General features: G+C 51.4%; 3 protein-coding genes across 5 annotated transcripts; 1 reads left to right on the top strand and 2 right to left on the bottom strand.

The window, feature by feature from the left end:
• Window positions 1-35: 35 nt before the first annotated feature.
• Window positions 36-23,474, bottom strand: Kank3 (KN motif and ankyrin repeat domains 3). Of its 3 annotated transcripts, XM_042693667.1 has the most exons (13): window positions 23,437-23,474; window positions 23,255-23,331; window positions 17,479-17,540; window positions 15,353-16,648; window positions 15,171-15,270; window positions 14,831-15,022; window positions 14,633-14,720; window positions 14,007-14,223; window positions 11,156-11,298; window positions 10,824-11,024; window positions 10,643-10,741; window positions 9,985-10,093; window positions 36-46 (listed from the first exon to the last, which is right to left on the bottom strand). In XM_042693667.1, the coding sequence occupies exons 3-12, from the start codon at window positions 17,510-17,512 to the stop codon at window positions 10,010-10,012; spliced, it is 2,454 nt and encodes an 817-aa protein (XP_042549601.1). In that variant the 5' UTR covers window positions 17,513-17,540; window positions 23,255-23,331; window positions 23,437-23,474; the 3' UTR covers window positions 36-46; window positions 9,985-10,009. The 3 variants fall into 3 exon arrangements, with proteins under 3 accessions (XP_042549601.1, XP_042549600.1, XP_042549603.1); XM_042693666.1 differs by lacking the exon at window positions 36-46 and having other exon boundaries at window positions 9,780-10,093; XM_042693669.1 differs by lacking the exon at window positions 36-46 and having other exon boundaries at window positions 9,780-10,093; window positions 14,636-14,720.
• On the bottom strand, window positions 3,502-8,264 carry Ndufa7 (NADH:ubiquinone oxidoreductase subunit A7). Its single transcript, XM_042693671.1, has 4 exons — window positions 8,153-8,264; window positions 7,860-7,909; window positions 4,901-5,050; window positions 3,502-3,706 (listed from the first exon to the last, which is right to left on the bottom strand). Exons 1-4 carry the CDS (start codon window positions 8,201-8,203, stop codon window positions 3,616-3,618), a joined length of 342 nt encoding a protein of 113 aa, XP_042549605.1. The 5' UTR covers window positions 8,204-8,264; the 3' UTR covers window positions 3,502-3,615.
• Window positions 8,300-9,349, top strand: Rps28 (ribosomal protein S28). Its single transcript, XM_042693672.1, has 4 exons — window positions 8,300-8,407; window positions 8,728-8,775; window positions 8,990-9,124; window positions 9,274-9,349. Exons 1-3 carry the CDS (start codon window positions 8,369-8,371, stop codon window positions 9,110-9,112), a joined length of 210 nt encoding a protein of 69 aa, XP_042549606.1. The 5' UTR covers window positions 8,300-8,368; the 3' UTR covers window positions 9,113-9,124; window positions 9,274-9,349.
• Window positions 23,475-24,583: the final 1,109 nt, after the last annotated feature.

Below are 24,583 nucleotides of genomic sequence, written 5' to 3'. Positions count from 1 at the left end.
TACGCACGCGCAGGATCAGAGAGGGGGCGTGGCTCGAGGTCCTCTGCTGGTGTGGCGCCCGCGGCTGCGCCTACCGTAAATATCAGAGTGCGAGGGTCCTTGCTAGGCCGTCCTGGGCCTGTAATCCTTGCTACTCAGGCGCCTGAGATATGAAGATCATTGTTCTAAACCAGTCTGGGCAGAAAAGCCCAATTAACCACAAAAACCCACAAGTGGAAGTGCGGTTCAAGGCTCTATCCTTGAGCCCAAAAGCTCAGGGACAGTGCCCAGGCCCAGGGTTCAAGCCTAGGGCTGGCAAAAAACAAAGCAAAAGAAAAAAGAAAGAAAGAAGGAAGGGAAGGACGGAGAGAGGGAGAGGGAGGGAGGGAAGGAAGGAAGGAAGGAAGGAAAAATTTGAGCTTCTTGCTGGTTAATAGTGTTTACTTGAAATCAGAAACTTATAGAAATTTTGATGAACTACTCTGTGTCCCATACCACTTCTCATTCCATGTGTACAAGGTTGCAAATGTTGCTGTCTGATGATTTGATGTGGCAGCCAGCTGGGACACCTGTGGCTCAAGCCTGTAATCCTAGCTACTCAGGAGGCTGACATCTTAGAAGTATGGTTCAAAGCCAGCCAGAACAGGAAAGTTCATAGTTCATGAGAATCTTTTCAATTAACAACCACCCAAAAAGTTGGAAGTGGAGCTGTGGCTCACGTGGTAGAATGCCAACCTGAGTTTAAGCATAGGAAACAGCACACAGACACACAGACGAAAGGCAGCCAGGTGCCTCGTTCTCTCCTCCTTTTGCTTTGGTGCTTGTTGGTTTATTATTTGATTCTCCACTCTAAATTCCAAGAGGGTTGTGATGTGGTGTTGATCATCACTGTGTCCTAACCTCTGTTCTGCCCAACTGATCCTTCCACCTGGATGCCATCTCTCACCATCATTTCACATCATCCTCTTCTCTCCCAACCCACAGAGTGGGCTTCATGTGTCTCATCTGTCTAGAGAGGAAAGATACAAGGATAACCCTGAGGGCTTCCCACTAGTACAAAGTAAGCATTTTAAGATGGCTAGGGTTTTCCTTTTTTGTTCTTGTTTGATGCCAGGACTGAGGCTTAAACTTAGGGCCTGGGTGCTGTCCCATGGATTTTTTGCTCAAGGTTAGCACTCTACCACTTGAGGCATATGCCAAAGTCCAGCTATTTTTTTGCGGGGGGTGGTCGTGGGACCCGAACTCTGGGCCTGGGCACTGTCCCTCAGCTCTTCAGTTCAAGGCTAGCACTCTACTGCTTGAGCCACAGCACCACTTCTGAGTTTTTCTGCTTATGTGGTGCTGAGGATTCAAACCCAGTACCTCATGTATGCAAGGCAAGCACTCTACCACTGAGCCACCTTCCCAACCCCACTTCCAGCTATTTTATTTTGTGCATATATGCCAGTCCTGGGCTTAAATTCAAGGCCCAGCCACTGTCCTTGAAGATTTTTTTTTTCTCCTCAAGCCTAGCACTCTTACCAATTGAGCCACAGCACCACTTCCAGCTCTTTAGTGGTTAACTGGAGATAAGAATCCAATGGAGGGCTGGGAAGGTAGCTTAGTGGTAGAGTGCTTGCCTTGCATGCATGAGGCCCTGGTGCTCAGCACCTCATAAATAGAAAAAGCCAGAAGTGGTGCTGTGGCTCAAGTGGTAGAGTGCTCACCTTGAGCTGAAGAGCTGAGGGACAGTGCCCAAGCCGAGTTCAGGCCCCACGACCGGCAAAAGAAAAAAAAAAAAAAAAGAATCTAATGGACTGGGGCTGGGAATGTGGCTTAGTGCTAGAGTTCTTGTCTAGCATTCACAAAGTCCTGGGTTCAATTCCTCAGTCCTACAAAACAGAAAAAGCCAGAAGTGGCTGTGTGACTCAAGTGGTAGAGTGCTAGCCTTGAGCAAAAAAGCTCAGGGACAGTGCTCAGGCCTGGAGTTCAAGCCCCAGGACTATAAAATAAACAAAGAATCTAATGACTTTCCTGCTCAGGCTGGTATTGAACAGTGACTAAGATTACAGGTGTGAACCACCAGTACCTAGCCAATTCCCGCTTTTTGATGGTTAATAGGGGAGAAGTCTCACAGACTTCCCTGCCCTGGCTGGCTCTGAACTTGATCCTCAGTTCTCAGTCTCCTGAGTTGCCACTGGCTTGGTTTTCCTCTTGAAAATATGTCACCAGCCAGGCGCCCTCGGCTCACACCTGTAATCCTAGCTACTCAGAAGGCTGAGATCTGAGGATTGCAGTTCTAAGCCAGCCCAGGCAGGAAAGTCCATGAGACTCTTATCTCCAATTAACCACCAAAAAACCAGAAGTGTCACTGTGGCTCTAGTGATAGAGCACTTGTCTTGAGCTGAAGAGCTCAGAGACAGTGTCCAGACCCCAGAGTTCAAGCCCCACAACCAACAGCAACAACAAAAAAAGTCACCTTACCTTCACAAGCCAGGAATCTGATTTCCAGCAGGGCCTCAGACATGTCACTCCTCTACCATAAGAGGCTAAGTGTTTGCCTGTTTCCCAGGAGGCTGTATTCAGGAGTCTATCTTTTCTCAGAAATGGTTTATTTGAAGATTGATGCTATACTTAGCATTAGTTTTATTTGGCAGTACAGGGGTTTGAACCTAGGGCCTCATAGAACTGCCCCCAGCCCTTTTTACTTTAGTTTATTTTTTTCCAAAGAATCTCACACTTTTCCCAGCCCAGATTTGGATCCCTGATCTTGCTACTTTTGCCTTCTGAGTTATCTGGCATTACAGGCATATACCACCGGACTTGATAGGATCCTGCCAACTCATTTTGTGATTGTGTATGTGTGTGTGCTTGTGTGTGTGTGCATGTGTATACTGTGGTTTAGACTGGCCCTGACCTCCATTTTCCTATCTGCACTTCCAGAATAGCTGGGATTATAGCTGTGAATCACCACATCCAGCCTCATGCTTCACCACAAAACATTAAAATGTTTATTTTTTGATTGGTCATGTGGCTTGAGCTCTGGGCCTGGGCACTGTCCTTCAGCTCTTCAGCTCAAGACTAGCACTCTACCAAAGGGCTACTTCCAGCTTTTTCTGGTACTGAGGAATTGAACCCAGGGCCTCATGAATGCAAGGGAAGCACTTTTACCACTGAGCCATCTTCCCAGCCCTCTGGGAGACTCTTATCTCCAATAAACCACTCAGAAAACCGGAAGTGATGATGTGGCTCAGTGGTAGTGCTAGACTTGAGCAGAAGAGCTGAAGGACAATGCCCAGGCTGAGTTCAAGCCCCATGATCAACAAAAAAAAAAAAAGAAAGAAAAAGCCAGAAGTGGTGCTGTGGCTCAAGTGGTAGAGCACTAGAAGCCCAGGGACAGTGCTCAGACTCTGAGTTCAAGCCCCAGGACTGTCAGGGGAAAAAAAAAGTAAGTAAAAGAAAAAAATAGGAGGCCAGGCATGATGGCACATGGAGGTAGAGGGAACCTGTCCCCATCTGCTATTAAAACAAACAAACCAGAAGTGATATAGTCACATGTATTTGTTATAAATTAGGTCACATTCTCCCCAGAGAAAATCCAGGGAGGTAAAGCAGTCAGGTGGCCCTGGGGCCATGACCAGGGGGCCTGGGGCAAAGTCACAGGTAAGGCTGGTCCTTGGATAGCTCCCACCTCTTCATGGGAGGAGCAGGCGTTATGGCCTTCTTCTCTGTGGCTTCAACCTCTGAGCTGGAAAAAGTAAGACAGACTTGTATTAGGGTAGGTTTCCAAAGAACAGTGCAAAACCGACAGAACCTCTGCCCTATTTGTCTCTCTCAAAGTTTCAAGTTATGGTCAGAACTCTCTCTCTCTCTCTCTCCCCCTCCCCTACTCTCTTGCTGGTACTAGGGCTTGAACTCAGGATCTCACACTCTTACTTGGTTTCTTTGCAAAGGCTGATGCTCTACCACTTCAGCCATACCTCCACGGCTGGCTTTTGCTGGTTAATATGAGATAATAGTCTTATGGACTTCTCTGCTTCCCCTCCCCACCCTAGCACTGAACTGAGATCCTTAGATCTTAGGCTCCTGAATAACTAGGATTATAGGTATGAGCCACCAACACTCCAACACTCCTGCAGTGTCAGAATTTTTCTTTTTTCTTTTGTCGGTTGCAGGGCTTGAACTCCGGGTCTGGGTGCTGTCCCTTAGCTCTTCAGCTCAAGGCTGGCATTCTACCACTTGAGCCACAGTTCCACTTCCAGTTTTCTGGTGGTTAATTTAAGATAAGAGTCTCACGGTGACTTTCCTGCCCGGGATGGCTTTGAACCATGATCCTCAGATCTCAGCCTCCTGAGTAGCTAGGATTACAGGCAGGAGTGAACGGCACCCAGCAAGTGTCAGAACATTTTATCAGACCTTCAGCATCCTACTCAAGGCCTTTCACAGCTATCCCTGTTACCTGCTGGGTGGCAGTTTACAGCCTTCTGCTCCTTCCTGGCCTTCTTTCTGAATCTCCTCATCCTTTGCCCCAACCAGATTCTGGGCCTGGGCTCTGTCCTTGAGCTTCTTTTGCCCACAGATAGTGCTCTATCACTTGAGCCACGGAGTTACTTCCAGCTTTTTCTGAGTAGTTTATTAAAGAGTCTCATGGACTTTCCTGCCCAGGCTAGCTTTGAACCATGATCCTCAGATCTCAGCCTCCTGAGTAGCTAGGATTATAGGCTTAAGCCACCGGCACCTCATGCTTTTTTTCTTTTTTGAGACTGAGTCTTACTGAAGCCCAGGCTGGTCTTGAACTCTTGATCAGTCTGGCTCAGCCTGGAAAGTGCTGGGATTATATATGTGTACCTCCATGCCTGGTTGATTGATAGATAAGATGGAGTGGAAGGGCCAATGATACATCCATGCACAGCTGTGGACAGGTGCTGTTGGAGTTCCTCACCTCGCGGCCGTCTTGCCTGCCACCAGCACCTTTTGGGAGGTCATGACAATGGACGGGGGCACAACTTCCCGGCGGCCATCACGAGTGCAGTAGTAATTGTTGGAGAGCTTGTGGCTGGGGCCCACAGGGAGCTTGGGAGGTGGCTGAGTCCTGGGGAAAAAGAATATGGGTAGTGAAGCAAACCAAGGAATCTTCTTACCGTCTACAGCCAGGAGCACGGGTAAAAGACTGCAGGCATCCTGGTTATACCATCACAGATGTGAGCTTGGGGAAGAGTAGCAGACTCTGCTCTGGACATGAAAAGGTTACAAAGTCAAGTTCCCCCCAGACCCAAGTCTTAACACTGAAGTCCACAGGGCTTGCACTCTGTGATGCTCTCACAACAGAAGCAGGTGGAGATACATTCCCACCCCCAATCCACAGCTGAGCTGGGCAACTAACCTCACCTCTGCCGGTCCCCACTAGACACTCAGGAAACCAGGGGACCAGAGTACCAGACTGTGACCACCCCCTACACCCTTATCCAGCAGTTAAGTCTATAAATCCCTGTATAGCAGCCCCACACTGCATCTTGCTCTTTGAGTTTTCCTGGCTGGCTCTGATATCAAGGGCCAGACTCAGAAGCCCTGAGTTTGCGCTAATCTCAGGAACTCTTTGAGGAACCTGCTGGGATCAAGGCTTATTACCCAAAGAATACCTTGCCCTTGAAGCCTTGCCAGGTGTCTCCATTTCCTGCTACCAAGGGATTAGATGCCAAAACCCAAAACTTCCTGCGTCCAGATTGACTGAAACAAAGCTCAGTCTCCATTTAGACTCAATTCTGGGCTGAACTTCACAAGAAGCCAGAAGCCTTAAAAGGAAATAATGAACTCCAAACAAAAGAGGAGCTTCCCAGCTAAAGAGGAAGAAAGTAGAAAAGTGGGGAAAACATCAGAGATCTGAATTTATTTTATTGTTGGTTGTGGGGCTTGAACTCAGGGCCTGGGCACTGTCCCTGAGCTCTTTTGCTCAAGGCTAGCACTCTATCACTTGGAGACACAGCTCCAATTCCAATTTTTTTTGGTAGTTTGCTGAAGATAAAAGTCTCATGTCATGGATTTTCTTGTCCTGGGCTGGCTTTGAATCAAGATTCTCAGATCTCAGCCTCCTGAGTAGCTAGGATTACAGGTATGAGCCATTGGCCCCTGGCTTTTTTTTTTTTTTGTCAGTCATAGGGCCTGAACTCTGGGCCTGAGTGCTGTCGCTCAGCTCTTCAGCTCAAGGCTAGCGCCCTACCACTAGAGCCACAGCGCCACTTCCGGCTTTTTCTGCTTATATTGTGCTGAGGAATCAAACCCAGGGCCTCATGCATGCGAGGCAAGCACTCTACTACTGAGCCAACTTCCCAGCTCGCCCCTGGCTTGTAAATCCTTTTGTATCAACCTACTAAGTACTGATATTCAGGTGTACACTACCATTCTTCTTCTATTGTGGAATTGTTTTGTTTTTTTTTTTTTTGGTGCCTATACTGGGGCTTGAACTCATGGCCTCACACTCATTTGACCTTTTCACCCAAGGTTGATGGTCTACCACTTAAGCCACAACTCAACTTCCAGCTTTTTAAAAAACTGCTATTATATAAAGGCTACGTACAGAGGAGTTACATAAGTCATGTAAAGAGTACATTTCTGCTTACGCCTATAATCCTAGCTACTCTGGAGGCTGAGATCTAAGGATCATGGTTCAAAGCCAGCCAGGGCAAGAAACTCTCTGAGACTCTGATCTCCAATACACTACTAGAAAACCAGAAGTGGTGCTGTGGCTCAAGTGGTAGAGTGCTTGCTTAAGAGAGCAGGGAAACCGCCCAGGCCCAGAATTAAAGCCCCAGGACAACGACAACAACAACAACAGCAACAAAAAAAGTACATTTCTGTTTGGACAATGTCATCCACCCCTTGCTATCTCCTAGTTAATGTCCAGCTTTTTGCTGGTTAATTGGGAACAAAAAAGGTCTCACAAATTTGTCAGCCCAAGCTGGCTTTGAACTGTGATTCTCAAATTTCAGCTTCCTGAGTGGCTAGAATTACAGGTATGGGTGCCCAGTTGTATTTCTCATTTTAAAAATACAAAGTCTAGGGTTGGTAATGTGGCTTAGTGGTAGAATGCTTACCTAGCATGTATGAAGCCCTGGGTTTGACTCCTCAGTACCACATAAACAGAAAAAGCTGGATGTGGCACTGTGGCTAAAGTGGTAGAGTGCTAACCTTGAGCAAAAGAAGCTCAAGGAGAGTGCCCAGGTCCTGAGTTCAAGCCTCTGAACTGGCAATAAATAAATACAAAGTCTAGGAAGCTTTAATGCTTAATTCCTGCATGAGGACCAGCTAGCATTTCTCTTAATTTTGTCCTGTTATGCTAAAATCCTTCTAAAGGGCTGGGAGTATGGCTTAGTGGTAGAGTGCTTGCCTAACATGCATGGAGCCCTGGGGTCAGTTCCTCAGTACTACATACACAGAGAAAGCCAGAAGTGGCACTGTGGTAGAACCCCAGCCTTGAGCAAAAGAAACTCAGGGCCAGTGCCTAGGCTCCGAGTTCAAGCCCCGGACTGGCAAAATAAATAAAAAATAAAATCCTTCTGAAAAATTATTATTAGGATCCGGCTGAAATCAGGACACTTTTGGTTTCAACCCCTAGCTGTCAGTTTCTAGTTTTGAAGTGACTGTTGGCAAGATTTAACTCTTTTTTCCCCCAATCTGTGTTTTGGGGACAAAGCACTTAACTTAGAATTCCTTATTCCAACAACCCAGAATGAACGAGGGGTGGGTTCCCACAAAGTTCAGGAAGATTTTTGTCTCCACTCCCTGGCAAATGGCTGGAGGGAGGAACTCTGCCCAGTGTGCTCCAGGCATCTAAAGGACCCAGCTCGGTTTAGGGGTGCGCGGGGGCTTGGGGAAGGGGGTGTCAGCGAGCGGGGCCTGCTCACCGCTTGGCGATCTCCTGGTAGCGCAGCTGCAGCTTCGCCTGCAGGTTTTGCTGTGGGAGAAGGAGAAAGGAGGTTCAGCCTGCAAGGCACCTCACGAGAGGAGCCGGGGTATCAGCTTGCAGGGCACCCCACGAGAGGAGACAGGGGATTAGCCCGCAGGGCACCCCACGACAGGAGACAGGGGATTGAGCAAGGGTCCGGCTAACGTGAGTGATGAAGAATGGGAGCGGGAGTGGGTTTGGGGTCCACGGAGCCCACAACCTCCCCAGCGATGCCCTGCTCTCTCGGCGCACCCCGGACGCCCAGTTCCTCAGTCTCTGAATAATGGTAGTAGCAGACGCCATCTCTCCCTTGCGCTGAAGGACGACCGTGACGTCTCTCCCGCGGGTGTTTCTGGGAAACTCCCCACGGAGTGTCGCGAGAACGGAAGTGGGCGTGGCCAGCACGTGGTATAAATACTTGCCCCGGAACACGTGATTCCTCTCCGCCAGACCGCCGCTGCCGCCATTATGGACACGAGTCGTGTGCAGCCCATCAAGCTGGCTAGGGTGAGGCGGGAGCCCGATTTGGGGGAGCTGGGAAAGGGAAAAAAAGCGTAGGAAAGCGGGGTGAGCCGGATCTGACGGTAGCTTCCTCCTCTGTGTGTGCCGATTCTGGGGCTTGAACGCAGGGCCTGGGCTCTGAGTTTTTGTGCTCAAGGCTGCCGCTTTACTACTTGAGCCACGCCTCTACTCGGCTTTTTGCTGGTTAATTGGGGATAAATCGCTCGCACTTTCTTGCCCGGGCTGTTTGAATTGCTATCCACAGATCTCAGCTTCCTGTCGTGAAACACCGGCGTCCGGCCTGACATGTAGCTTCTTTTCTCTAGGTCACCAAAGTGCTGGGCAGGACCGGCTCTCAGGGACAGTGCACACAGGTGAGTGTTGGGCACTCCGGTGAGTTCCTGGGTTCTGATCCCCTTATGACAGATCCGTGGCAGATGGAACTTGAGAAATAGTTTACTGTGTCCGGGATCCGGCCCTCTCCCCGACGCTGCCAGGGCATCTGCGTCGGAATCCTTCATGGACTTCTCACGCCATGCTAACAACGACCCACCCTAACTTCTTCCTGCTCTTCCGGTGGGCTCGTAGGTAAGAGTAGAATTTATGGACGACACCAGCCGCTCCATCATCCGAAACGTGAAAGGCCCCGTGCGGGAGGGCGACGTACTCACGCTGTTGGAGTCGGAACGAGAAGCTCGGAGGTTGCGCTGAACTTCGGTGCTGGTGGGTGCAGAACCTCCTCCTCTGAGACCTTTGGTTAACCCGTGGGTAGAGGGTTTGGGGAGACAGAAGGGAACCGCAGAGGTCTGGCAAGAGGGACTCTGCCATTTGGCCGGGGGTCTATCGCAGCTCATGCTTATGTCTGTTTACAGGGTCCTGGATATACACATCTATTTGGCCCTCAGGATGACCTGCAACTGTTAAATAAAGTGTTTCTTTATATGCCAATTTAGGTGTTGTTTTTTTTTTTTAATTTTTGGCAGCACTAGGGTTTGTTCCTGTTACTCTCCCCCAGCTCTTCTTGCTTTAGTTTTTTTCAGTTAGGGTCTTGAATTTCTGCCCAGGCCAATCTGGACCTCGAGCTATTATAACAGATCTGATCCTTTCATACTCTGCTTGGTTGAGATGAGGTCTTGCAAATTTTTTTTGACTGGCTTGTCTCAAACCTTGATGTTGTCTGCATCCAGGTAGCTGAGATTACAGATGTGAGACAGTACCAGCTTAAACACTGTGGCTGGGGTTTATATTGGCCTTGGCTTTTGGGCTTCAAGTAGACATAGGCCCTCTGCATGCCTCGAGAATACGGTTTTCCCAACAAGAGGAATGATGTGTTCTGTTTGTGTCCCCAGTCCCACTGCCCCTCAGATGACACACATGCTTAGAAGAAAAGCTTTATTAGGAAAAAAGAAAACAACTTAGTGAATGGGTGGAACACAAGCTGTGCCATTCCTTAAACTCACCTCACCTTGGGGGGTCCAGGTGAGCCTTTCCTGGCACTGAACAACTGGAACTATGTTTCTGTATAATGAGCATCTGGACAGAGCACCTGGGCCTATCTGACCCAGAGGCACTGCTGAGAGGACGTTTGGCATTGGGTCTGTTGGCTGATCACTGAGGCTGTGAGTCCTCTCCATGGTCACTGCATTCTCCTTGAGCAGGTGTGGTTGTGTGGGACTCTGGGAGTGACTGGCACTAGAGAAAAGGGAAGAGGTGCTATTTGGGTCTCTTACAGGTGGGGGGGGGGGCTTTCACCTCCTAGGCTAATGGATGTGGAATCTGGCAGAAGTCTCTTCTGTGAAGGAAAAGCCTACCCTTTATTGTGGTTCTCTTGGTTGGAATCAATTCTGCCTTTGTGTGATGTGGAGGAGCACTTGGTCCTCTACTTCCTCATCTCTACAGTGGGGTAGGTGTAGGGTGATGGCAGGTTGGGAAATTGGTAAATGTGCTGAGGATAGCCTGAGACTTGCTGTCCAAGTAGACTCTACCCCTTGGGTATGGTCTTCCCCCGGGGCCTGGCACTCCACACCCTGTGATAGTCTGCTAGGGGCCCAGAGTACCCGGGTAGCTGACCAACAAACTAGGTATGACTTTAATATGCTTCATGGAGTTCATAGGACAAATAACCAAGTCCTAAGCATACAGGAGAATCTTCTACAGGAAGGTGGGCCTGGGGGTGTGTTTTAGCATCCTTGGGTCTGATTGGTCTAACAGCCCAGATGCTGTTAATTTGACCACACTCACCTGGGAGTCAGGTTGGCTGGTGCTCAGGTGCGCATGCAGCAGAGCTGCCACCTCATCCTGCTCAGCCTCCAGGGCAATGGCCAGGGCACTGGTTCCCTCCTGAGGAACAGTGGAACATCAGGTCCCTGAGCCACTGGTGGGCACACAGGATCCCCAAGCCTACTCCACGGTAGCAGCTTACATTGTCCAGGATGGCAGGATCGCAGCCCGGCTGGGCCAGCAGCAGCCGAACAGTGTCCAGGCGTCCATACTCGCTGGCACACATCAGTGCAGTGGCCCCATCTGCATCCTGTGTGTTGACATCGGCCCCGCATTCCAGCAGGGCTGCCACCATGTCCTGGCGCCCATGGGTGATGGCCAACATGAGGGCTGTCTGTCCTGTCTGGGAAATGGGGAAGAAGACATAGCTGGAGCAGGGCCTGGGAGAAGAGGTCAGGGGCTGGGCTTAATGCTCAAAGTGAAAAGTGACACTCCCCAACCCCCAACTTGGTCAGAGTAGGATCATCCACATACCTGGCTGGCCTTGGCATTGACATCGCCCATGCTGAAGAGCCTCTGGATTACAGTCATGTCTTCTTCCTGCCTTGCAGAGGTGAGCGCAGCCAACATGAGTGCCGAGTAGCCAGCTCGGTTCTGCCGGTTGACCTCACAGACTCCTGAGAGGGACAAGAGTTAGTCAAGCCCTGTTCCCTCGGCCTCAGTGCTCTCTCCAACACTGGTTCCCACTTCAGTCTAGTGAAGTCTTAGGGACTGTACTTTCTCAAAGACTTGAGGCACATAGTAGGTGCTCAGTGCACATCTGTTGGCTGAGTTGAGATAATTGTGTATTTTTGCTATCCTTGTTTCATTGGAGAAATTAAGTCTTGCCTAGGTACCTGCCTGTTTAAACCTCCTGGTCTAAGTCCAGGATGTCAACTATATCCTACCATAAGCTACAAGACTAGCTCTAATGATTTCTCTAGAACCCCCAAATATGTGTTGACATGTCTGGTAAGAAGATATGTCAGGTTAGGTGCCGGTGGCTCCTGCCTGTAATCCTAGCTACTCAGGAGGCTGAGATCTGATGATTACAGTTAGAAGCCAGCTCAGGCAGGAAGGTCCATGAAACTTAGCTCCAATTAACCACCAGAAAGCTGGGAGTGGTGCTGTAGTAAGTGTTAAAGTGCTAGCCTTGAGCAAAGAAATGACTGTCTTGGCCCTGAGTTAAAATCCTAGGAGTGGCACACAGAGGTATATCAAAGTTGCTGGGCACCTACCTAATTTAGTCAGCTGAGATCTGGAGGACTGAAATTTAAAGCCAACATGCATAGAAAAGTTTTCAAGAAGCTGGGTGCTGGTGGTTCACACCTATAATCCTAGCTACTCAAGTGGCTGAGATCTGAGGATCGGGGTTCAAAGCCTGCCTGAACAAAAAAGCCCTGTGACACTCTAATATCCAATTAACTGCTCAAAAACCAGAAGCGGTACTGTGGCTCAATGTGGTAGAGCCACCAGCCTTGAGCAAAATTTGGTCAGGAACAGCGCCTAAAAACAGAGCTGGTGATATGGCTCAAGTTGTTGGGTGTCAGTCAAGTTAGTATGAAGCCCTAAGTTCAAACCCCACTATTCAGAAAGAAGTCAATGTCCAATCTCCTGGTTCCTGTATGACCCTTTGGAAATGGCTTTGTATACAAAATCAAATTGGGGAGTGGTCATTACTGGTAGGCCCTGATCTAAATATAACTGTCCTAATCAGGGAATAGAAAATAATGTCATGCAGTGATGGAGAGAGTGACAGTTGCCATATGGAAAGGAATGGTCCCTGGTAAAACCCTTTTCCCAAAGTTAGGAGAGTTATTGAACAGATTGAGCCTCCAAAAAGTAACCAGCTGGTGAATGACTAGACTGAACTGAAATAAGTTTATTAAGCTGTCCACGTGGTTATTCTGATCATCTTCCTCTCAACCCCCACTGGTCATGGGGCTTGAACTTGGCCTGGTCACTATCCCTGGGCTCCTTTTGCTCAAGCCTAGCACTCTACCACTTGAGCCACAGTGCTACTTCTGGCTTTTTCTGTGATTAATTGAAGCGAAGAGTCTCACTTTCCTGCCTGTGCTGGCTTCAAACCCTGCTCCTCAGTTCTCAGCCTCTTGAGTAGCTAGGATTGCAGGGGCACCCAGCTAATTCTGGCCATCTTTTTTTTTTTTGGGGGGGGGTGGTTAGTTGTTGGACTTGAACTCTGGGTGTGGGCACTGTCCCTCACAGTCTTCAGCTAAAAGTGAGGGCTCTACCACTTGAGCCACAAAACAACTTCTGGTTTTCTGGTGGTTAATTGGAAAAAAGAGTCTCATGGCTATTCCTGCCCAGGCTGGTTTTGAACCATGATCTTCAGATCTCAGCCTCCAGAGTAGCTAGGATTACAGAGCCACTGGTACCCAGCTTCTGAGCTTCATTTTTTGCTCTAAGCACTCTACGACTTGAACTACACGTCAACTTTGTTTTTTACTAATTAGAGGTGAGTCTCACAAACTTTCCTGCGTAGGCTGGTTTCAAATTTTGATCTTCAGATCTCAGCTTCTTGAGTAGCTGGGATTACAGGTGTGAGCACGAGAGCACCTAGCTAAAATAATCTAGAAATTGGTAGGTAGGGACAGTGATGGGCCTATGGTCCATTCCACCCCAGTATTCCCTGATGCAGAGGGGAAGCGGCTGAAAGCAGAAGGCAGGTGGGTGGGGGAGAGCACCCCAGTGCTTTGAAGGGGGTGTTGTCAGTGCCTTAACAAGTGAGTACCTCCCCTAGAAGCTGGAGATGAAGGGACAGAGGGCCTGGTGGCCATTTATTGAGCTACTTCTTGCCTGGCAGTTTTGAGGGTGTTGTCACAGCTGCACAGGGAGGGAGGGGTTACTGCCCCTATTTTGGATGAACAAGTTAAAGCTAGCAAGAGTTAGGCCATGCCCTAATTGAGGTCTATTTGGTCCCAAAGCTGTGTATCAGTGTAGAGCTGAGGCTGTGGTGGATCAAAAAACACTTAGCAGCAGTTTATGCCTGTAATCCCAGCTGAGATCTGAGGATCACAATTTGAAGACAACCCAGGAAGGATCCCTGAGACTCTTCAATTAACTACCAAAAAGCTGGAAGTGGAGCTGTGGCTCAAGTGGTAGAATGCTAGTCTCAAAAAAGCTTAAGGACAGTGCTTAGGCCTTGAGTTCAAACCCCAGGATTGGCACACATACACAACCTTTAGCAATCTATCCATCCAGGAAGAAATCTTGTTAACTGGAGGAAAGCCCGGTGGTGCCCTCTGCCGGTCATCCTTTTTTTCTTTATTTCCTCCTATCAAGGTCCCCCAACCCTGGCCCTCCTTTTACTCTTTGTGGCTCTAACCGGTATCCAGCAGCAAGCTAGAGATAGCCAGGTTCCCGTGAGACACGCTGTAGTGCAGAGCTGTGTTCCCGTTGCCATCAGCCAGGTTCACCACGTGTGCCAGCAGCTCGGGTCCCAGGCTTACCACCCCGCGCAGCATCCTGGCGACAGGCTCAGCCTGGGAGCGCCGCTGGCTGGACACTCGAAACCACTCCTGGGCCACCAGACGTGCGGCGCTCTGCAGAGGACAAAGGTATCCACGGGGGTCCAAGGCCGAGTGGCTGATATAGGGGGCGAGGTGACGGCCCCTTTGGTGACCTTGGTGGTAGGGGGGACTTCCAGAGCCCAGGCCGAGGACTTGGGGTCACCCCCCAAAATCATGGGGGATATCAGGGGAAGCGGTGAGTACTTGCCCTTATGGGAGTCCAGGCGTGGAGCTAGGGCTTGAGGGGGTGTTTGGGGGTGGGGGAGGTAACAAGGAAATAGCAGCACTTGCCCTGGGACAGAGATGGCTTTGGAAAGCCTGGGACCAGGGCAGCCTGAGCTTGGAATTCCCACTCTAGGAATGCGGTGCGCTTCCCTAAGACAGTCAGGGAAGGGGCTTGGTGGGGACCTCCCCCTCCAGAAAGGGGCTCCCCTACACTCACGCCGCCGTCGCGGGTGCCTCCGCGGTGCCGGCTCAGCTGCCTATGTAGTGCGATGCATGCCTCCCTCAACCGCGGGCTCAGCTCGCACCTGCGGGGAGGCAGGGCGAGGCTCAGGAGGAATCTGGGGACGATAGGGAGGAGGGCAGCCCCCCCCCCCGCCCCCCGCAACACACATTCTAGACCTCTGGAGCCACACACCTCTCCTGTGACTCTGGCTGAGGCTCTGATTGTGCTTCAGGCTCCGTGTCCCCCTCAGCATCCTCATTGGGAGGACCAGGGATGTTTGGGTCAGAGTCCCTACCCCTCTCATCCCCGGTGTCGGAAGAGTTGTTTTGGGGGGGTTCAGCATTGCCTTCAATGTCGCTGTCATCACTAGATGAGCTCTCATACCTGGGGACAGGAAGGAGGGGGGTTTGTTGAGGGTCCCTAGGGGTGAAGGAGATTGAAGACTGCACGTGGCGACCAGAGGGACGTCTGGGATTCACCGCCCGTCTATGTCCCCACAGCTACTGCCATTGGGAAAGGGAAATCTGCTCACTTTCCGTTGGAGACCCCTACAAACTTCAGGCTCTTGGGTCCAGGGCTGGACTGGGCACTTGGCGTACCGTCTCTCCTCTTCATGATGGATTTGAGGGTGCCTGGCAGAGATCATAAGAGGGCTCTGAGTTTGAATCCTGCAGACAGCCCACTAGGGCTTACTTAGCTAGGTCAGGGACTCACTGGCGGGGGCCTCGGCCTTATCCGCTGACGTGGATCCAGGCAGGTTCTCCAGAGTCAAAGCGGAGGTCTCAGCGGTGGACTCGGTCTGCGTGGTCTTCTCTGCACAAACCCAGGGGGTCTGGGTGGCTGCCTCACGCGGCTGGGACCTGGTCTCCAGAGCCTCATCCACCTCCACCGCCATGCGGGCCTCCAGCTCCTGCAATCGGTTCTGGAGGAGTTCGCTCACCCCGCGCTGGTGCTCCAGGCTGGCGCGCAGCAGCTCCAGCTCGCGCTCTGCAGCCTCGGGCAGCCCCAGCAGCGACTCGGTCACCCACGCGTCCGCTTCAACGGTCTTAGGGACCGCATCCACGCCGGCCTCCCGGATCTCAGGCACGGCCTGAGTACCGGTCTCTCGAGTCTGGTACAGAGCCTCGGTGCCCGCCTCCTGGATCTGGGGCGCCCCATCGGGGATCAAGGCCGCCCCGTCTAGGATTTGGAGCGAGCCCTCGCTGCGCCTTGCAGCCAACCCGTCGGAACTGTCAGCCCGGAGGCTGGCCCTGGAGCGGACTCCACGGTCAGGGATGGCTAGACGTTCGGTGAGCCGCCGCAGCTGGGCGAGTTTGTCAGGGCGTACCTCGGTTTCCTCGTCAGCCTCTGGCTGCTGCGCGCGCACGGCCAGTAGCTGTGCCTTCTCGGCGCGCAGGGCGCGCACTTGCTCCCGGAGCTCGGGCAGTGCGCGCGCCTGGTCCTCCAGCTCGCGCAGGCGCCGCAGTGCCAAGGCCATCTGCTCCCGCACTCGCTGGAGTTGAGCGGGGCCCGGAGAGGCGGGGGCGGGGCTGGGGGAGGGGCTTCCGCGGCGGGACCCCCGCGGGCTGCGCTGGGCCGAGCCGGAAGGGCTGAGCGCTCGCTCGTGAGCCTGGGCCTGCTCCAGGCGCCGGCTGGTCTCCAGCAGCGTGTGCTCCACTCGCGGGTTACGCACGAGTGTGCTTGGTGACAGCGGTGGCAACAAGAGCCCCGGGGATGCCCGTGGGGAGAGGGCACCCAAAGCTCCTCCGTCGTCACTGGCTAGAGACTCGCTGGAGGTCCAGGCTCCTGGGCTGCGCACCCCCGCGAGGCCCGGCCGGGACGCGCGGGGACGACGCGGGGGCGGTGGTGGTCCTGGTGCCCGGCGCGCCGCGGGGCCGCGCTCCAGCTCCTCCACGTACTTAAGGAAGTCCAAGTCCAAATGGAAGCCGTACGGTGTTTCCACCGAGTAAGGCGAGCTCGGGCTGCGGGCACTCCCAGAAGGGACTGTGCACAAATGAGGACCGCCCAGGTCTGCAGGTGTGACAGGAGGGGGATGGGGATGGCAGGCATCAGGCCCAGGAGTCCTCAGAGAGAAGGGACATTTGTAGGCCGTCCACCCCCATTTCCCCACCATGCATCTGCATGCATACCCACCCAAGTCGTCACAGCTATCTGTGCCCAAATAAGCATGCAATCGTACATTTATTGAGCACCTATTGGGACCCCACAACTTTTTTCTTTCTCTCTTTTTTCTTTTTGTGGGTCGTGGGCTTGAACTCTGGGCCTGGGCACTGTCTCTGAGCTCTTCAGCTCAAAGCAAGCGCTCTACCACTTGAGCCCCAGCGCCACTTCTGGTTTTCTGTTGGTTCATTGGAGATTAGAGTCTCACAGACTTTCTGGCCTGGGCTGGCTTTGAACGGAGATCCTCAGATCTCAGCCTCAGGCTATAACTTTTCTATATACAGCAGTCAGCAAGAAAAATATCTGTAGCTGGGTGCTGGTGGCTCATGCCTGTAATCCTAGCTACTCAGAAGGCTGAGATATGAAGATCCTGGTTCAAAGCCAGCCTGGGCACAAAACCCAAAAGACACAAATCCAATAACGAGCAAAAGGCTGGAAGTAGAGTTCTAGCTCAAGTGGTAGTATACAAGCCTTGGGCAAAAAAAGTAAGGTGAGTGTGAGGCCCTAAGTTCAAGTCCCAGTGCTGGCGCAGGCGCGTATGCGCGCAGGCTCACGCGCAAACACATGAAGAAAAGGAGGAGAAGATGAAGAGGAGGAAAAGGCAGGGGGCACTGCTGGGCTGTACACGAACACACAGCAGCTGTGGGTCTGGCCTCACACATGCCATTTTGCACACTCACCAGGAAGATTCTGATTCAGGGCAAACTTGGCCATGATTCTTGGAGTAGCTGTCAGACACAACCTAAAGAAAAAAAAAAAAAAGAGCCCACAGAGAAATGAAGGTAGGGTCCCAGCCCTGTTCCTCTAGCTTGAACAGATCCCAGAGCTTTTCTCCTCACATTCATCCTCCCATCTTCCTCACAGGCCCTCTCCTTCCTCCTCCCTAGAGAGACTTTGAAGTTTAGGATTATGGTAGAGACCCCCAGGTTCCAGCCTGGGCAAGATCAGAAGCAGGAAAGTATTAAAGAAAGGAAGATGATTAAGAACCGAAGAATAAAGCCGGGCGCTGGTGGCTCACGCCTGTAATCCTAGCTACTCAGGAGGCTGAGATCTGAGGATCGCAGTTCAAAGCCAGCCCGGGCAGGAAAGACCGTGAGACTCCTATCTCCAATAAACCACCAGAAAACCGGAAGTGGTGCTGTAGCTCAAGTGGTAGAGCGCTCGCCTTGAGCTGAAGAGCTGAGAGACAGCGCCCAGGCCCAGAGTTCAAGCCCCCGACCGACAAAAAAAAAAAAAGAACCGAAGAATAAGATGGGCACCAATGGATCACATCTGTAATCCTAGCTACTCAGGAGGCTGAGGTCTGAGGATCATGGTTGGAAGTTAGCCCAGGTAGGAAAGTCCATGAGACTGCTTTGTTTTTGTTGTTGTTGTTGTCATTGGGCTTGAACTCTGGGCCTTGGTGCTGTCCCTGAGCTCTTTTGCTCAAGGCTGGCACCACTTTGAGGCACAGTGTCATTTCCAATTTTCCCATGGTTTACTGGAGATAAGAATCCCATGGAGGGGGCTGGGAAGGTGGCTCAGTGGTCGAGTGCTTGCCTTGCATGCATGAGTCCCTGGGTTCCATTCCTCAGAACCACATAAGCAGTAAAAGTCGGAAGTGGTGCTATGGCTCAAGTGGTAGAGCGCTAGCCTTGAGCTGAACAGCGCCCAGGCACAGAGTTCAAACTCCACTACTGACCAAAAAAAAAGAAAAAAAAGTAGTAGAGTGCTAGCCTTGAGCAAAAGTGCTCAGGGACAGTGCCCAGGCCCTAAAAAAAAGATCAAAATCCAGGCCAGCCTGGGCATAAGTATGTGACCCTATTTGAATAATGAAAGTAAAAATGGGCTCAAGTGATAAGATTGCCTACTTAGGAAGCACAAGGCACTGAGTTCAAACCTCAATGGGGAGGAGGGGGAGTTCAGAAAATAAAACCCTCGTATTTTGAAAAAACAAGAGGCCAGGGGCTGGGCCTGTGGCTTAGCGGTAGAGCGCTTGCCTAGCATGCATAAAGCCCTGGGTTCGATTCCTCAGTACCACATAAACAGAAGAAACAAATAAAAAACAATTTCTTGAATTTTGTTTTTCTTTTTTTTTTTGGGTGGGGGGGTCCGGTCGTGGGGCCTGAACTCTAGACCTGGGCACTGTCCCTCAGCTCTTCAGCTCAAGGCTAGCGCTCTACCACTTGAGCAACAGTACCACTTCCAGCTTTTTTTGTTTTGCTTATGTGGTGCTGAGGAATCGAACCCAGGGCCTCAGGCATGCAAGGCAAGCGCTCTACCACTGAGCCTCCTTCCCAGCCCGAATTTTTTCATAAGGAAATATGAACAAAATTTAATTGTGCCTCTGATTGTTTGCTTAAACCAGAATCACTTGTGAGCCCTTTCTAGGAAAGATGGGAAATTTGGGGCTGGATAAATGAATCTGTCTCTCTGAAATGTCTCTAGTTGACTGCTACAGTATATTATAGCTTGCTTCTGAGAATTTGTAAATGAAGCGGGTTCCACTGGCTCCTATCTGCAATCCTATCTACTCAGGAGGCTGAGATCTGGGAAGATCATGGTTGGAGGCCAGCCTAGGAAGAAAAGTCTGAAAGACTTTTGTTTTTGTTTTTTGTCAGAGTGGGGCTTGACCTCTGGGCATAGGCACAGTCCCTGAGCTCCTCAGCTCAAGGAAAGCATTCTACCACTTGAGCCACAGCACAACTTCTGGTTTTCTGGTGGTTAGAGATAAGAGTCTCATGGACTTTCCTGCCCAAGCTGCCTTTGAACTTCAATCCTCAAATCTCAGCCTCCCGAGTAGCTAGGATTACAGGTGTGAGCCACCGGCACCCAGCTACAAGACTTTTTTTTTTTTTGGTCAGTTCTAGGGCTTGAACTCTGGGCCTGGGTGCTTTCCCTTAGCTCTTCAGCTCAAGGCAAGCGCTCTACCGCTTGAGCCATAGCACCTCTTCCAGTTTTCTAGTGTTTTATTGGAGATAAGTGTCTCACAGAAGCCAGGTGCTGGGGTGGCTCACGCCTGTAATCCTAGCTACTCAGAAGGCTGAGATATGAGGATCAGGGTTCAAAGCCAGCCCAGGCAAGAAAGGCCATGAGACTCTTATCTCCAATAAACCACCAGAAAACAGGAAGTGGCACTGTAGCTAACGTAGTAGAGGGTTAGCCTTGAGCTGAAGAGCTGAGGGACAGCACCCAGGCCTAGAGTTCAAGCCCCATGACTGACAAAAAAAAAAAAAAAAAGTCTCATGGTAGGTTCCTGGTCCTCAGATCTCAGCCTCCTGAATAGCTAGGATTACAGGCATGAGCAACCGGTGCCCAGCTCCAGCTACAAGACTCATGCTCAAAATAACTAGAAAAAAGCAAGGCTGGAGCTGGGTGACAGTGACTCAGGCTTGTAATCCCAGCTACTCAGGAGACTGAAAGCTGAGGATGAAGGTTCCAAGCCAACCAAGCAAGGAAGTCCATGAAACTTTTAACTTCAATGAACCACCAAAAAGCTGGAAATGGAGCTGTGACTCAAAGTAGTAGAGTGCTATCCTTGAACAAGAGCTCAGGGATAGTGTGTAGGCCCAGAATTCAAGCCCATAACTGATTTTTTTTTTTTAAAAGGAAGTCTGGAGGTATAGGTCAAGTGATACAGTGCCAGATAATCAGGGATGAAGCCCTGAGTTCAACCCCAGGACTACCAAATACCAAACATATATGCGCGCGCGCACACACACACACACACAACTACAAGCACCCAGATGCCAATGCTCTGACTCCTCGTGAAAAAGGAGCACAGGATGACTCCTTCAGTGACATCAGAGAGACTCTAAGAAAGTGAGAGACTGAGTCACATCAAATAATGTGATAGTTGGCAGAGCCAGATGTGAGTACAAGACTAGGGGGTGTGGCTTAAGTAGTAGAGCACTTGCCTCGTATGTGGAAGGAGCTGGGCTTTATCTATAGCACTGAGAGAAGAGGGAGAGGGAGGAAGGAGAGACAAGAGAGGAAGGGAGGAAAAGAATGAGGGAGGAGGAGGGGAAAGAACAAGAGGAGGAGAGAAAAGCGAGACAAGGGAAAGAAGAGAAGCGGGAAAAGGAGGAAGAAAGAAGAGAATGAGGGGGGCACACAGGAAGAGAAAGATGGTTTAAGGGAATTACTCCCTGCTGTGCTTGATTAATTGTCCTCCTGCCACAAACACATACCCCAGTTCTATTACCACTCACATTTCACATTTTACAGATGGAGAAAACCAAGGCACAGAGCAATGAAGTCCACTGCCTGTGGAAAAACTTCAGATTGATTTTCCCTACCATCTGCGGGATCCCTTGTGAGAAATACCCAGCCTGCCTGTCCCACACTGTCCAGCCAACCCCAAGCCATCACCTCTCTCCTGGCCCTCTGCCTGTCTGCTTTCTGGCAATTATCCCAGCTGCCCCTTCCTGCCTCTTGCATTCCTTCTGGTCACCTGTGTGCCTGGGCACCCATCAGCCAGCTCAGTGTGGCCACTTCCTCTACTCTCCAGGAGGGAGGACCCCCTCCCCCAAACTCCTGCTCTCCAACTCTGTCCAACCTGAGCCTTTGCCATTTCCTTCTCCACTCCAAGGCCAGCCAGGGCCTCTTCCAGGCCCCAAGCAGCTGTTTCCTGTCCCCTCACACTAGCTGTGAGGAGCTGGCCAGCAGGGCCACAGGGCAGTACAGAGACAGGACAGCCAGTGCTTCCCCAAACTTGTTTTCAGGAAATTGCCAGGGAAGAACTGAGTTTTGGAAAAAAGCCTGAACCAGGGGCTCAGGGGTCTAGACCTGCCTGGCTCACGGTGTGTGATTGGATCCTCTTAGCCCTCTCTTCTAGTGACCAGATTCCCCCCCCCCCCCACTCCACCCCCAGATTCAAGGCTCTCCCACGGCAAAAACAGCTGTGGGCCATCCCTAAAACCTGAACTAGTTGAGGCAGCCATAGCCAGATCTGGGCTGGATGATGGCCTCAGGGTGGTAAATAACTAGTAGTATTTTTGCCTTTTATTTCCCCCCACGGAATCCATGAATATTAACGTTTTGATGGATTCTGGGGCTTGAACTCAAGGCCTTGCACTTTCAAGGCAGGTGCTCTACCACTTAAGCCATGCCTCCAAACCTTTTTTGTGTTCATTATTTTTCAAATAGAGTCTCCTTTTGGGTGGGGGCTGGCTTGGACCTTTCTCTTCCTATTTTACACTTCTCAAGTAGCTGGGATGATAGGTGGTTGCCAGTATATCAAGGTTTTATTGTTGAGATTGGGGTCTTGTGAACTTCTTGTCTGGGCTGTCCATTCTCCTTCTCCTGAACTCTGTGTAGCTAAGATCATAAGCTGAGCCACTGAATTGAGTGCAGCTCAGTCCTAGTATCATTTCCCTTCCCTGTGGTGCAGTTGGGAAACAGGCACAGGGAGCAATCAAGGAGGGGCAGAAGCAAGATTTGAGTCTCCATGTGGCTTAAGTTGCCAAATCACCACTTATATTTGACCATTTACAAAGATTCCCTTTCACAAACAGCCTGAGTGGCTCAAGCCTGTGATCCTAGCTATTCAGGAGGCTGAGATTTGAGGATTCTGGTTCAAAGCCTGCCTGGCAGACAAATCCTAGAGACAGCTGTAAGTAGATCTGGGGCTCAAGTAATAGAGCAAAGTGTCTTGAGGAAAGAAAACAAAACAAAAAACCCTCAGGGACAGCGCCCAGGCCCTGAGTTCAAGCCCCAGGATTGGCACACAGACTACGGATCCCCTTCATCTCCCAAGCAGGAGTGGGGAGCCTGGGCATGGGGACCCCCAGGCCCATGGCTCCAGGGGACTCCAGCTTCCTGGTGATGGGGCGTGCAGGCATCCTCTTCTCTCCGCCCGGCCGTGGCTGTCAGTGCTGGATCCGGATCCTCAGCCTGAGACCCCTTATTAGGCCATCAGAGCCGACGCCACACGCCCCCACGCCCGCCCCTGGGCCTATTTCGGGAGGCATTGCTGTGTGCCATCAGCAAACGCATCCCGGTCTTGGGGAACCTGCGGCCCTGCCTGCCTGGGGTAGGGGGTGGCACCTCCAAACGTTGATATGGACCCCTCGAGCCCACGACACAGAAGGTGGCGAGCGGACAGATGACAGCATGAGGAGGGGGCGTGCTCAGATCCTCCCCACCCCCCATCCCTCCACCCTCACCCCCACCCCTCAACACACAGCCAGGTCAGCTTTGCAGGGACAGAACAGTTTCCTACAGGAAGAGCCACCGGGCGGTCCCATCCGCTGCCCATTGTCCGCGGGTCCGGGGGCCGTCCATCTGTCCGTCCCTCCCCCCAACACCGTTTCCGTACCCCCCCCCCTCTTTCCCGCACCAGCGCAATCTCAGTTCCCTCCACGGTCCGGGAGTGACTCTGGGGAAGGGTCCCATAGGTAGCTCATAGGGGAAACAGGGGGATGGTTTCCTGAATTCAGAGACTCCCCCCACCTCCCTTCTCGCTCTGCTACCTACCTTGGGGGTGGGCTCCCAATGTCTGAGGGAGTCCCGGCCTCAGGACGCAGCGTCCACCCCGTCGCAGCAAGCGGAACCTGCAAAAGTATAGGATGTGCACAGCTCCCCTCCGGTCCCGGTGCGTGTCCCAGCCACCCCCGAAGACCCTCCCACACAAGGGACCCCACAAGCTGGTGCAGTACCTGAAGCGGCAGCCCTGGCCGCGCCCGCACCGGAGCCCGCCCCCTCGAAGCTCGGGGGGCCGGTTATCAAGGCTTTGATCCGAACTGACGGTCATGCCAACCAACCAGCGCCCGAACTTCTCCGATTTGTCCAATGGTAAGGCAGGGTGGGACGTGTGGGCGTGGTCTTATAAATAGGTGTGGCCTGGGGCGTGGCTTACAGGGAGGGTCCCAGCTGCAGCAAAGTGTAGTCCAGCTTCTGGCTAAGGAGTTTGGGTTTGATTCACGGGGCGGCCACGGGGGAGCCACAGAAGAGGAGGAAGCCAAGCTGGATGAATAGTGCGTAGATTCAAGAGATTTTTCTGAGCAGAATATTCCGAGGAGATTCATATTATTACAACTTAATTTCCAGAGTCTTGATGAGTTCCCACCACAGGGCTTTGGCCTTCCTTCCTAAATCTTCAGTGGCCACCTTCTCTTTTGGGGAGCATTGTTGCTCAAAGGCCTAAGGTGAGTTTTTGTGGTTTTTTTTTTTTTTTTTTTTGGAACGAATTCTGTTTCAGAGCCTGGACACTATTTCTGTGCACTTTTTTTTTTTTTTTTTGGTTGTGGTGCTTGAACTCTGGGCCTGGGCGCTGCCCCTGAGCTCTTCAGCTCAAGGCAAGCACCCTACCACTTGAGCCACAGCGCCACTCCTGGTTTTCTGGTGGTTTAGTGGAGATGAGAGTCTGATGGACTTTCCTGCCCCAGCCTGGCTTTAAACTGTGATCCTCAGATCTCAGCTTTCTGACTAGCTAGGATGACAGAGGTGAGCCACCCGCACCCGGTGCCCCCCCCCCCCTTTTTTTCCAGTCCTGAGGCTTGAACTCTGGTTCTGGGTGCTGTCCATGAGCTCCTTTTGCTCAAGGCTACCACTGGTTACTTGGGCTATAGCACCACTTCTGAAATTTTCTTTTGTAATTTAATTGGAGATAAGAGTCTCTCAGGGGCTGGGAAGGTGGCCCAGTGGAAGAGTGCTTGCCTTGCATGCCTGAGGCCCTGGGATCCATTCCTCAGCACCACATAAGCAAAAAGAAAAAAAAAAAGAGTCAGACTTTTCTGTCTGTCTGGCTTTGAACCTCGATCCTCAGATATCAACCTTCTGAGTAGGGTTACAGGTGTGAGCCAC

Source organism: Dipodomys spectabilis, unplaced genomic scaffold (assembly GCF_019054845.1).
Source record: "Dipodomys spectabilis isolate Male_0828 unplaced genomic scaffold, ASM1905484v1 ptg000173l, whole genome shotgun sequence".
Classification (NCBI taxonomy): Eukaryota; Metazoa; Chordata; class Mammalia; order Rodentia; family Heteromyidae; genus Dipodomys; species Dipodomys spectabilis.
This window is presented reverse-complemented; position numbering and strand designations above follow the sequence as displayed.